The 14,319-nt window shown below is 38.5% G+C and overlaps 2 protein-coding genes and 1 pseudogene across 2 annotated transcripts; 2 read left to right on the forward strand and 1 right to left on the reverse strand.

The window, feature by feature from the left end:
* The window catches only part of LOC111474216, a 12,227-nt pseudogene extending 4,845 nt beyond the window's left edge, over positions 1 to 7,382 (reverse strand).
* A 2,577-nt stretch (positions 7,383 to 9,959) lies between these two features.
* LOC111476979 (protein MIZU-KUSSEI 1) lies at positions 9,960 to 11,084 on the forward strand. Its single transcript, XM_023120867.1, has one exon. It carries the CDS (start codon positions 10,102 to 10,104, stop codon positions 10,804 to 10,806), a length of 705 nt encoding a protein of 234 aa, XP_022976635.1. The 5' UTR covers positions 9,960 to 10,101; the 3' UTR covers positions 10,807 to 11,084.
* Positions 11,085 to 12,513: 1,429 nt separating this feature from the next.
* On the forward strand, positions 12,514 to 13,727 carry LOC111476533 (transcription factor MYB44-like). Its single transcript, XM_023120233.1, has one exon. The coding sequence runs from the start codon at positions 12,628 to 12,630 to the stop codon at positions 13,300 to 13,302; it is 675 nt and encodes a 224-aa protein (XP_022976001.1). The 5' UTR covers positions 12,514 to 12,627; the 3' UTR covers positions 13,303 to 13,727.
* Positions 13,728 to 14,319: the final 592 nt, after the last annotated feature.

Here is a 14,319-nt window from a genome sequence, read left to right on the forward strand (position 1 = left end):
AAAAAAAAAAAAAAAAAAAAAAAAAAAAAAAAAAAAAAAAAAAAAAAAAAAAAAAAAAAAAAAAAGAGGAAGAAGAAGAAGAAACAATGTAAGGTCTTACTAGAAACAAAACATAGGTAAAGCAACAGGCACAGTCCATACCCAGATTCAGAGGGCCGTGATTCAAGCCAGATAAGGCGACCAGAGTCATCAACATCAGTACCTCCGATTCTCTTGGAGGCGCCGGACACAACATCAGCGGTGATTGGGGACTTCCATGAGCCATAGGGTGCAGTGATTTTTTCCAGTTGGTCAACTACTTCTGGGACTTCCTTGCTAACTGAAGATGAGACAGAGGAAGCCATTGTCCTTAGCTCTTCAGAGTGAACGCTTATGATTCCCGAGACCGGCGATACAGTCAGTATCGATGCGATGAGGAGCTAGATGAGAGTAGCTACCGACCTCCGTTTCACTTTACCTTCAACATCGTTGTTTGGCGCCTCGATTTTATGGGAAGTTAAAATTTCGGGTCCCTTTTTTATGTCCTCGAATTGCATGCTTCAAAGCTGGAAAAAAAATAGTATTTTTCCTACGCAGAAGGTAACAATACTTCCGACTGCGGACTACGAAATCTTTTTTTATACATTTTCCTAATAAAGGACAATTTTCTTTATCCCCTCTCTTTCCCAGCTGTCAAAAGTTAATTAAGTGGACACTGGGAAGATTGTCAGCACTATCTTGGAAAATTTTCTCTGTCTGTCTTAATTCTTAGCATTATTTAAAAACAGTTTAAAGATCATAAAAAAGAAATAAGATATCATTTGATGATGCATTAAATCATGAAGGGGAGAAATGGGTATTTAATGTTAAAAAAATTTCCCCTGGCAACGAAACCACCCCTCAGCAGCTACAAAAGAAATTTGGACTTTTATACTGGCAACCAGCCAAATTGGCATGCTTGGCTCAAAACAAGTTTTGCACGTGACCACTTGCCGCCACTTGCCACCACACTAGAGATAAGACCGAAACCATAACACTTCAAGAGTAAGAAAATTTACGGGCATGGTTCAGGTAGAAATTTTTGGGTTTGATTAGTGGTCTGAAAAAATTAGAACTGAAAATAAGGGTTAAATAAAAAATATAGAGTTGTACTTAATGTTTAAAGTAGTAGCAAATTTAGAAGTTAGATTTGAATATAAACAATTGGCCAAAATATGTTTGATAGTATAGTTACAAATCATTAAAAAAGCTAATTGCCAACTAAGTTTCAAATTAATTTCAACTATTATTATTTAATTTACATGTTTTATGTTAAAAGATTAGTAAACTAAAACATTTCAGCATGAAACGCACCTGCCAAATCCAAGCAAGGGACTCCCACCTCCGTCGTTGAACTGATAATGATGTATATTAAATAATGAAAATGACATGCAAGCTTAGGAAACTTACCAAACATTGTTGAATTGAATACCCAAATGCACTTCCGCCGGAAGGATGATTATTGACCAATTGAACAGACATTAAAATTTGAACACGCAAATCTGCTGGCCTTTAAAGGGTAATCACGTCACGACCCGTAACACATATTATTGGCTTCCCATCTTGGAGCTCAGCACTGATATGGCCAAGTGACTAAAGTCACACACCCCAAGCTGAAGGGGGAAACCCATTATCTATCAAATTTACCAAACAATTTAAGTAAGAGATAAAAGGAGAAGAAACTATAATCCAAACGACATACTCCACACAGTTGACACATCAGCCTTTCAAACTTCTAATCGGAGTTACTACGGCATTGCGTTTACATTTAAATACAATTGAAGTAAGAAAGAAAAGAGTTCTCGACTCCCAGCGGTGTTTACGTTTAAATACTTTAAAAGATAAATAGCCTTTAAAAATTTAATGGATGTCTCCAAGACTTTTCAGTAGGCATATAAGAGATTCTACACTGTCACACATAAATAGGCCTACAAATTGTTGGTGACAACAGAAAACTGAAGTGAGATTGAGAGGAGAAGTGATTTGAATGATGGGGAGGGAGGTCCTTTTATAGGGGATTCCCGGAGTTGGTTGAGATTTTTGTGGATGAAATTGAATTCACCTCCTCCTTCTCTTCCGTAGTAACTAATTCAAACTTCTATTATTAGTTTCAACACCCTCCCTTAAACTGAATTCTGCCTCTTCCGTAGTAACTAATTCAAACTTCTATTATTAGTTTCAATACCCTCCCTTAAACTGAATTCTGCGGAAATCAGTTTAGGACTTCATTTCATCTTCTTGATATACATCTTGGATTCTGCATATTCCCATCTTTCTTCTGAGCTTCTCGAACAATGGTTGTTTCAAGGGCTTTGTGAATAGGTCTGCGATTTGTTCATCACTTCGGCAAAAGTTGAGTTCAATAATGCCTTCTTTACACAGATCACGCAAGAAATGAAATCGAACATCGATGTGCTTGCTCCTTCCATGCAACACAGGATTTTTAGACAACTTAATAGTTGACATATTATCACAATATATAACCGTCGTACTTGGTTGCTTCTGATTAAAAATTTCAAGCATTTTTCTTAACCAAATTGCTTGGCACGAGCATGCTGCTGCTGCCACAAATTCTGCTTCTGTCGTTGAGAGTGTTACAATAGGTTGCTTCTTTGAAGACCAGCAAATAGCTCCTGAACTCATCATGAAAATACTTCCTGAAGTACTTTTACGATCGTCTATATCACCTGCATAGTCGCTATCTGTATAGCCAACCATCTTCGGATCATCTCCTTTCTTGTAGAATACCCCCAAATCAGAGGTTCCTTTCACATAACGAAGTATCCTTCTTGCTGCATTGAGATGTTTTTCCGTTGGATGCTCCATGTAACGACTTATCATACTAACCGCATACATGATGTCTGGTCTTGTTGAAGTTAGGTACATCAAACTTCCCACAATTTGTTTGAAGTACCTATTATCAACCTCTCGCCCGTCAATGTCCTTGTGCAACTTTAAACCCAATTCTGATGGAGTTCCAAAAGTGCCCTCATCCAATTTAAATCTTTCAAGTAATTCTTGAGCATACTTCTTCTGACAGATAAAGTTACCTGCGGGAGTTTGAGTAACTTCTACTCCAAGAAAATATCTCATCAAGCCAAGATATGTCATTTCAAATTCCTTCATCATGCTCTTCTTAAAAAATTCAAACATTTATTCATTATTGCCAGTAAATATTAAATCATCAACGTATAAGCAAATAATGATAATGTTACCTCCCTTTTCAGTTTTCACATACAACGTATGTTCATACGGGCATTTGGTGAACCCCATCTTTTCAAAATGAGAATCAATGCGACTGTACCATGCCCTCGGAGCTTGCTTCAAACCGTACAAAGCTTTCTTCAACTTGTATACTTGTTCCTCTTTGCCTTTTTGAACAAAACCTTCTGGTTGCTCCACATATACTTCCTCTTGAAGCTCTCCATGTAAGAAGGCTGATTTCACATCAAGTTGATAAATAGGCCAAGATTTCTGTGCTGCAATAGAAATTATGAGCCTGATAGTGTCTTGACGTGCCACTGGTGCAAATACCTCCTTATAATCAATTCCATACTTTTGCTTGTATCCTTTTGCAACAAGTCGCGCCTTGTACTTATCCACCTCACCGTTTTCATTCAACTTGGTTTTGAAAACCCATTTTACTCCGATTGTTTTCTGCCCTCTAGGAAGATCAATGAGCTCCCAAGTCTTGTTCTTCTCTATGGATTTGATTTCACTGTCCATAGCTTCCTTCCATTTCTTCTCTTTTACTGCTTCTTCATAGACAATTGAATCACTATCCATAAATAATGCAAAATAACCACTATCACTTGATTCATAATCAATCATCCAGTTTGGTCTTTTTCTTGTTCTTGGATGTCTTTGATTTTGATCATGATCTTCTTCTACTGGTTCTTCTTGTTGAGCTTGTGATGAGCTCTCTCCATGCTCATAGTGAGGCTGAATAGGGGCTTCAGTTTGTTCTTTTTCAAGATTTACAGGAATCTGCTGATTCACAGTGATCTTTTCTTTCCATGTCCAAGTCTTCTTTTCGTCAAAGACTACATCACGACTTACCACCACCTTCTTTGTCAAAGGATCGTAGAGCTTGTATGCCTTAGAGGTCTCGCTTACTCCAAGGAACACACACTTCGAACTCTTGTCCTCAAGTTTCTTCCTTTTCTCATCAGGAACATGTGCATATGCTATGCACCCAAAGATTCTAAAGTGGTCTACTGCAGGTTTTCTTCCGCTCCATGCTTCTTGTGGAGTCATATCTCTAACAGAAAAGGTAGGGCTGCAATTGAGAATGTGAACGGACCACACAACAGCTTTTGGCCAGAATTCCTTCGGGACTTCTCCTTTATTTAGTAAACTTCGAACCATGTTCAGAATGGTCCTGTTTTTCCTTTCGGCCACACCATTTTGTTGTGGTGTATATGTTGTTGTTAATTGCCTCCGTATGCCCTTCTCTTCACAAAATTGAATAAACTCTTTCGAGCAGAATTCTCCACCTCTGTCAGTTCTTAAAACCTTGACTCTTCTTCCAGTTTTCGTTTTCATAGTAGCACAAAATTTTTTGAAGCAATCAAAGGCTTCTGATTTGGCGTGCAAGAAATAAGTCCATGTTTTTCGACTAAAATCATCGATGAGGGTCATGAAATATTTCTTGTTACCATTTGATGCAGGAGAGATGGGACCACATATGTCTGAATGAATCAACTCCAAAATTGCTTGAGCTCTTCTTGATTTTCCGGATGGAAAAGAGTTTCTTTCATGTTTTGCTACTACACAGCTCTCGCAAATTTTCGTTGGTGGAGTAATATCTGGCAACCCAGTTACCATCTTCTTTGAGGACAACATCTTTAATCCTTTGAAGTGTAGATGACCATACCTAAAATGCCAAAGCCAAGTGGTGTCTTCTTTCTTTACCATCAAACTTTTGGCAACGATATTTAACGTCAACGGATATAGACGGTTGGTGGTCATCTTCATCTTAGCAATCGATCCTCTTTTGAAGCCATAAATTTCACATTCATCATTTTTGGAATGTGATCACATACCCCTTTTCTTGTAACTGACCGATACTAAGTAAGTTGGCCTTCAGATCAGGAATGTAGAATACATTAGAAATAGACTCTACAAAGCCATTTCTAGTCTTGATATCTACGGTTCCTTTCCCCATCATTTGGAGAGTTGAATTGTTGTCAAGAGAGTCCGTAGTATGAAAATTTTCATCTAAAGTTGAGAAGAATTCCTTACAACCTGTCATATGATTGCTGCATCCAGAGTCTACAACTCATACACCTTGATCTGCCACCTTCATAGCATGAACACCTTGATCTGCCACCTTCATAGCATGAAATGACATTAATAATGTTTCTTCTTCTCTTCTCTCCACAAAATTGGATTGATTTCTTTTCTCCTTTTGGAGCCTGGTATAGCATTCATTTTTGTAATGTCCAAGGCGTCTACATCTGTAACATTCCATCTTAGACTTGTCAAAGTGCCTCTTGCCTTTGTTGTCATAATCGTTTCTGACTAGGTCTGCTGACCTGCCAACATCTCCACTTCTTTCTCGACTGCCTCTCTCACGACCTCTACCTCTTCTTTGCCCTCTACCTCTAGAGCTTGAAGTTTCACTTGGTGTGGATATCTTTAAGGTTGTCATCTCCTCTATTGCACTTGTGCGATTGAGCCTCTGCTTATGTACTAATAGGGAGCTTTGGAGTTCATCTATTTGCATTTCCTCGACATTGTTTGCTTCTTCGATAGAACATACAATGTAATCGAACTTTGGTGTTAGTGATCGCAAAATCTTTTCTACGACCGTAACATCTGTGATTGAACCACCATGCATCCTCATTTTACTTGCAAGACTTATAACCTTGCCAATATAATCATTCACCGTTTCTCCTTTTTGCATTTGGAGAATTTCAAAGTCTCTCCTAACTGCCTGTAGTTGAGCACGTTTTACTCTCGTTGAGCCTTGATACTTCCTCCTCATAGAGTCCCAAATTTTCTTGGATGTCTTCTTCTGAAGCATTGTTTCCAAAATAGTCCTATCAATGGACTGAAATAAATAGTTCTTGACCTTCAGGTCCTTCAACTTCGATGCTGCCAACAGTTGCTGTCGACCAGCTGAGAGTACCTCGCCTTCATTTAGCTCTTCATAACCCGTTTCCACCATATCAAAGAACTCCTTTGATCTGAGAAAATTTTCCATCAACATCGCTCAATGATCATAGTGACCATCGAACCTCGGGATGGCGGGCTGAACGTAGTTCTCAACTTGTTTTTCTGCTGCCATTTTTTGCTGCTGCAATATTGCTCTGATACCAGTTGTTGGTGACAACAGAAAACTGAAGTGAGATTGAGAGGAGGAGTGATTTGAATGATGGGGAGGGAGGTCCTTATAGGGGGGATTCCCAGAGTTGGTTGAGATTTTTGTGGATAAAATTGAATTCACCTCCTCCTTCTCTTCGGTAGTAACTAATTCAAACTTCTATTATTAGTTTCAACACAAATTGATGAAAGAGGGGGAAAGAGACGACAAAGAGAAAAAAATAAAGATAAAGTTAGTTGGGAATGGATAACATGTACCACTGCTCGATTGGCAAAGCAATTTCAGTGCCATACTAGAAGCATGCATTGTGCCATTTGATTAACCAAGCAATTTTACATAATACACTTCATTCAGAAGCACATCTTGTCCATGACTTTTAGAATCTAAAATCACACAGATTTCTTATCACATACCACGCCGAGAGCACCGCAATTTTATTAAAGCACATATAGTTATGACCAATCCTAGTTGGTAAGTGAAAGAGCAGAATTCGGACACAATCAAGGATTAGTAGCGCGTATGGTTAACACAATCAAGGATTTTAGCCTAATTCCTCTGTTGCGAATGTATATGATTCAAAAATACCAAGTCAGTCGTATCAGCGACGATGTCGAAACAATATGAAAATCTTATACTCCGATACTTCTCTGATCTCAAATCATCAGTAAATAAATAATATAGATGCCACCAGTTCATGATATACGACATCGAGTAACAGTAAATTGACGGGAAGAAAACCGTACCACTCGAATGGTGAGTATCACATTGAGTCATGATAGCAACGATAAAATCCTACTCCAAGCCCTAGAGAAATACTGAGAAATAAAAATGGCGCGAACGAGCGTATAAGCAAATCGAAAATCAAAACACAAAGCAGAAGATTCAACACGCAGTCACGCACCGTTGCCTCAGAATGCCATAAAACACGAAGAACCAGACAATAGCAAAACCCTCGTAGAAAAAAAAAAAAACAGTAGGGCAAAAGAATAGAAACTGAGAAAGTGGAAAAGAACTCTAACCAGGAGACGATGCAACCATGAACGAAGGGTAAACCAGCAAACCGAGCAGGCGGGAATGAATTTATACGTAATATTTTAATATTTATTAAATTTGTTAAATTATTAAAATACTCTAAATTGTAAATGCTGCCCCATACTTACACATTATTAACTAAAAATCAATCGTTTTTATGTTTGGACTGTTTCTCAGTTTCGATTTTGGGGACTACGCATGAATTTTTAAATACGCTTCTCAGATTAACTTGTGGGCTTTGAGGCCCATTTTCATTTTATTTCTTTGAAGCCCAATAGTATTACCTCCGGCCCACTGAAATAAATGACCTTAATATCAAATGGAATATTTTGAAAGCTTCGTAATAAAAATAAAAAATAATAATAATAAAGATAGAAAATATATTTTAAAACTTCTATTTTTCGATATAATTTTTATTAAAATATGAATTCAATTTTCAATACAACATGAGCTTTAATAATAAAAAAATTGTATTTTTGGTTTAAATATTATAATTTGTCTCAAAATTAATTAATTTATTCTTCTAATGCAGATATCTATAATATAAGGAAAAATGAAACATAATTTTGGAAATAAAATAATGAGTTGCCTTTTTTATGTAGCCATTTGCGAATGTTCCAATATCTATAGCCTAATCATATGCAATTGAACCCACCCCCATCCCCAATTATCAAATCATAACCCCATTATTTCCCTTATTTTATTATTATTATTAAAATTATTTTTTAAATTATATGCTTTTGAATTTATGATAACTAAGGTTTTTAGTTGTGGAATAAGGATTAGGATTATTAAATAAAATATTAATGTAAACATGTTCTGAAACCTACCACGTTCTGTTTTAATAGAATTGTAAAAGGAGTACAATAAATTTCAAATCTAAAATAAAAATCCCAACTTTGCTGTCATCTCATCAGTTTGTTCAATTATTGGACTTGTTTGTTCTATAGAAATGCATAGCCAAACAAAAAGATTTGTTAGGCATAGCAAATAACCCCATTTGATTCAGTGGTTGGATGCTGTAATTTGTACCCAAAAATTTGGTGAGTAAGTTAATTAGCCTTCAAGAAACTATTTTTTTTATTATTATTATTAGGAGATCCGCTTTCAATTCTATATGGCATCTCTAGACATATGCCACCTGCAACATGATACCACGAGCTTTCTCTATCATATTAAACAAACATGTCGATAGAATTGGAATCTTCATCTTTTTTCTTGTCGAGAATTTATATATTTCTCCCCTATCCTAAACTTCCGACACTAAAATAAATACGTAGAGATTGATTTACACAAACACGTAGGCCCTAACTTGTTAGATTGAAAATTCAGATGAACCTAGTAGATAAATGAATAGGGTGTTGAGCATTAAAGAAGAAGTTTCATGGATAGATCACCCAAGTTTGGGTCCATAAGCAATGACAATTGCTCCACGAAAACTCGTTTAAGTGGACTCCCTCAACCAAGCTGCTGCCTATGAGTCGTCGGTCCATTCTCGAATAGGAAGGAATGGCGGACAGAGAAATGGAAAATTTTGGTTTGGGTTCAAAATAGCGAGCGGATGAAGTAAGATAGACGTGATTGTTGGAAGGTAGAGCAACAATTTATTACAAGACCCGGGTTGCACCACAAAGGGGGAGAAGGGAGGCCCATTATTATTTATTATAAATATTCTTGTTAGATTTTTGGAAAAACATTTGTTTATTTATGAAAAGTATGGAGTTGGGTAGTTACGTGCCCAAAGCAGCTTTTTTTAGCGTGGGATAAGACTACGATCTGACAGAGGAAAAGGAAGGAAAGGAAGAAAGGAAGAGAAATTTGCATGGGAATATGAGCTGCACCTCAATTATTGTCACTATTTTCTTTCCCCCAACAAAGCATAAAAGCAACTCATGATGTTCATTCAAAACCTAATGAGCAGAGAAGCACATGCCCAACATTTCCCACTGCCCCCATTTTTCTTCTTTTAATCAATTTACTTTTCCTTTAATAATATATATCCCAAAACAAATCATATCAAACTAATAAATAAATGGTTAAAGTTGTTAGACGAACACAACTCTCCACAATGGTATGATATTGTCCACTTTGAGCGTAAGCTCTCATGGCTTTGCTTTGGGCTTCCCCAAAAGGCCTCATATCAATGGAGAGTGTATTGCTTTGATTATAAACTCATGACCATTCCCTAAATTAACCGATGTGGGACTTTCATCATCCAACACCTCCCCTCGAACAAAGCACGCCTCCCCTTAATCGAGGCTCGACTCCTTTGGAGTCTTAGTCATTTTTGACTGCCTTCGTACCTTCGAGGAGGCTTGACTCCTTTTGGAGTCCTTTGTTCGACATTTAAGGATTTGTCAATCTATTGACACGGCTAAGCTTAGGGCATGACTCTGATACCATGGGGAGTCGTGTTCGTCTAACAAAAGTAAGTTGGGCTAGATTAGGTTATGACGCATTCAATTCCACTGCTTTTTTGGTCAACATCAACCCTTTAGCCCTTATAAAATAGATGTATTTTATTACACAAACTGTATCATATCTGTTTAGTTGAGTGAGTCCGTTGCTTGAATTCCCCTTTTTCCCTTTCCCACTCGCAAGATTCCAAAGTGACCAACACCCAACTTCCCCAGACCCCAACCGCCCCCTATTTATGCCTTCCCCCATTTCCCCTCTCTTAATAATCAACAACCCCAAATTCAATAAAACTAACCCATTTAATTATGCCATCTCTTCACTCCAGCCCATTCATGGACAAGTCTGTCTTCCTCTCCCTCCTCCGCCACACCTCCAAACGCCCCAAACCCTCCTCTTCCGGCGGCGGCGGAGGAGGAGGAGGAGGACTCCTCAAAATGTTCAAGTTGTTCCCGATGTTGAGCTCCGGCTGCAAAATGGTGGCTCTCCTGGGCCGACCCAGAAAGCCCCTTTTGAAAGACCACGCCACGACGGGCACAATCTTCGGGTACCGTAAGGGCAGAGTGAGCTTGGCGATTCAAGAGGACCCTCATTGCCTTCCCATATTCATAATCGAATTGCCGATGCACACGGCGGCGCTGAACAAGGAAATGGCGTCGGACATTCTGAGGATTGCGCTGGAGAGCGAGACGAAGACCCACAAGAAGAAGCTAATGGAGGAATTCGTGTGGGCGGTTTATTGCAACGGAAGGAAAATTGGATACTCCATTAGACGGAAACAAATATCCGATGATGAGCTTCATGTCATGCAGCACTTGAGAGGGGTTTCCATGGGCGCCGGAGTTCTGCCGTCTCCGGCGTCGGAGAAGGATAATTTAGATGGGGAATTGACGTACATGAGGGCCAGATTTGAGAGGGTTGTTGGATCCAAAGATTCGGAAGCTTTGTATATGATTAATCCCGATGGGGCGGCCGGCCCCGAGTTCAGTATTTTCTTCGTCAGATCTCAATAGAATACATTTTTTTTCTTCCCTCTGTATAAATATAAATATTTTATAGCCATTTCTAAAGAAAGGCTTCATTTTTTTTTCCCTTCTTTTGTTGAAGGATCTCCAAGGATGGCTATCATGGCTGTTGCTGTATAATTGGAATTCTTTCCACATGTAAGGGTTTTTCTTTTTCTTCTTTCTTTTCTTGGGAAATAAAATTGCTATAAGGGTTATTTAAAATAAATATTACAAATTTGAGTTGAATGTTTGAAGCTCGATGCAACTGAAATCTTCAGCAGTTAGTTATGTGTATATTCAAATTGGCATCAAAGAGAATATTTTATGTTTTTTAATCCTTCCAATCATATGATATAATGATGAGATTATTTAGCATGAGGTTATGAAGTCAATAATTGGTCAAATAATTTTATATGCCTAAATTCCTTTTCAAGTTTCTATACTTATATTAATAAAGTTTTAAATTATATATATATATCTTGAAGGGAAGTTTATAATTTAACAATAAAAAATAAAAAAAAAATGAAAGGTGAGAAAATGAAGCTATAATTTAAACCTGTATACGTGGCCCCTAAAGTACGTAAAATGGTGTCACCCTTCAATTACTTTTGTCTCCCTCCTTGTCCTATTCTCATTTTTTCAGTCACTATTCTATTTATTCTTTACTATTCTATTTATTTATTCGGCCCTTTTGTTATTTTTTAAATCTGTGATTAAAAAAAAAAAAAAAAGAAAAAGAAACAAAAATGTTTTTCCTGGGGACGAATATGGGCCCACATCGCGTGGCCCATTATAATTGGGCTTCTCGCCTCGTTGGAGCAGCCCGTGCGAGCCCAATCTTCTCTCCAGAGAAAGCACCTCGTGCGAGCCCATCTTCATCAAGTAAATGAAACATCGTCTGGAGCCCACAGGAGTGGGACAAATCACCCTCCAATACAATCATGGCTCTCCTTTGCCTATGACGCCAAAAGATAAATACTCCCCTGGGTGCGTCACATTTACATTTCATGCGTAGTTTTGGTGGTTGTTTGTCACTCTCTAAAAACCTTCGACCAAGTAAGGGCAGCTGGAATCACGTGAGATTCTTACAGGCTGTAGGAGGGAGGGCCCTCTTATCCAGTAACTTATTTATCACAAAATTAAAAATTAATATTTAATTCAATGTAATCTACATGATATTTTAAGGTTGAAAGCAAGGTAAATCTGAGCCGTTGATTAAACATAGTGACGCTCCTTGATTGGCTGCCTTGGGGCAAATGGGTCAAAAAGGCACGGACCCACTTTGCCGTTTGAATTTATATATTTCATGTTTTCAACCATATTCTATTGCAACATGTATACATAATAAAGTATTAAAAATTTGTATATGAGGAGGTGGCAAATATTTGTTAGATTGTGAGCATGTTAAATCTAATATAGTTTTATATCATATTTTAAATTGTCATATGATGCCATAAAATTGAGGTATAAAATAAGGTTTAGGAACAAACTTAAATTAATTTGATTGAGTAAAGAAAAGTGCATATTCCAAAATTAAAACGCGTCTCCTTTCCATTCCTGTCTTTAAATCCTTGATCGAGAAGCATGAAGTGGAGATTAAAAAGGAATCTAGAAAATTAATTTTGTGTTGGAAAAAGAAAAAGAAAAAGAAAAAGAAAAGGACGGGTCGGGTCATCTTCGTTGCCCGCCCACCAACCTTACAAAAAGCCACTTTCCGAGACCTAACCTCCTCATTGTTGTTGGTATATAAATCCCCAACACATTCCATTGCTTCTCTCCGTGCTCTCCCTTTGCCATATCTCCCTACTCGTTTTCCTCACTCCCCCAATGGACATTCAAAATTCCTCCTATTCCTCTTCCACCTCCGACTCCTCTTCCTCCGATTCCTCTCACTCCGGCAAGCCCTCGCCGCCAAACTCCGCCGTCCCTGATAAAATCAAAGGCCCATGGAGCGCCGAAGAGGATCGGGTCCTGACCCGACTCGTCGACCGCTACGGCCCTAGAAATTGGTCTTTAATTAGTAGATACGTAAAGGGCCGCTCTGGAAAATCCTGCCGGCTCCGTTGGTGTAACCAGCTCTGTCCCGGCGTCGAGCACCACCCTTTCTCCCAGGCGGAGGATGACGCCATCATCGCTGCCCATGCCCGCTACGGCAACCGCTGGGCCACCATTGCTCGCCTCCTCCCTGGGCGAACCGATAATGCCGTCAAAAACCACTGGAACTCCACTCTCAAACGCCGAGTCAGAAACGATCGAAAATCCGCCGGTAATCGCACTTCGGACATGGGTGGGGGTTCGTTGCTGGGCGTCAATGACGACCCATTGACCGAGCTAACTCTGGCCACTCCGGGAATGGATGCGGGAGGGGACGTGGCGGTAGAGTGCGACCGCAGGAGGGAGAGTATGCCGGCGGGATTCTGGGAAGCGATGAGGGACGTTGTAGCAAGGGAGGTGAGAGAGTACATGACGACGACGTTTTCGGAAAATCCGGGATTTCATTAAAAATGAAAGGGGCTAATGTGTAAATGTGGAATTTATGGATTTAATAATGTATGGTGAAATTCTAAATTATTTGGAATTAGTGGAAATTAGAAGAGAAGAAAAAGGGGGAGGGATTAGGGAATCGGGATCAAAATTCCCGGCGGCCCTTTTGGAATAGCCGAGCCGTGTGCTCCACACCCTGTCATGGACGCAAATGCTCACTATTTATTCTTTGCTCATAGGCTTAAAATAGGAAAAATCTTTTTTTTTTTTTTTTTTTTTTTTTTTTTGCAACTTTTTNAAACACAGGTGACCAACCACTAAATGGCACGTGGACATGCACTTGCAAGTGTTGCTCTTTGTGTACTCTCTTTTGGTTGTCATTGGCTCATGCAAACCATGCAAAAATTATGTTGAAATAAAATAAAGCCTTAGCCTTAGCCTTTTTTATTATTATTTTTTTTTGTACTTTGATTTTTTAGCCTCGTGGGGATGCAACTTTGTACTTCAAAAAGAAGTTTCAAATTAAATCCATGTTGTGTAAGTTACATTCCATTCTTATACGAGGTAGATTAAGATTTTTTTTTTTTTTTTTTTTTTTTTTGTGAGTCCGTTTACCATTACTAGATATTGTTTTTTTAGACGGACTTCCCCTTAAATTTTAAAATGCTTTTGTTAGGGAGAAGTTTCCACACCCTTATAACGATGTTTTGTTTCCCTCTCCAACCGACGTGAGATCTCATAATCTAACTTCCTTGGAGACCCTGCGTCCTCATTGACACTCATTCCTCTCCCAATTGATATAAGATCTTACAATCTACCCTAATTCGAAGCTCAGCGTCCTCGCTAACACACCGCCCTATGTCCACCTCTTTTGGGACTTAGTGTTCTTGATGGCACACCACTTGGTGTCTAGCTTTGATGCCATACACCCGATTGAGGTCTAACACCTTGTTAGTATAGTAATAACTTTAATTTTCTTTAAATCTGTCTTGGATCCAAGATCGCTCTCATTTGGATTATAATTATTGCACATCT

The sequence above is a fragment of the Cucurbita maxima genome, unplaced genomic scaffold, assembly GCF_002738345.1.
Source record: "Cucurbita maxima cultivar Rimu unplaced genomic scaffold, Cmax_1.0 Cma_Scf00003, whole genome shotgun sequence".
NCBI lineage: Eukaryota > Viridiplantae > Streptophyta > Magnoliopsida > Cucurbitales > Cucurbitaceae > Cucurbita > Cucurbita maxima.

What these genes read in the sequence shown, in the direction of transcription:
- LOC111476979 (XM_023120867.1), top strand. Translation starts at nt 10,102, where the DNA reads ATGCCATCTCTTCACTCCAGCCCATTCATGGACAAGTCTGTCTTCCTC.
- LOC111476533 (XM_023120233.1), top strand. Translation starts at nt 12,628, where the DNA reads ATGGACATTCAAAATTCCTCCTATTCCTCTTCCACCTCCGACTCCTCT.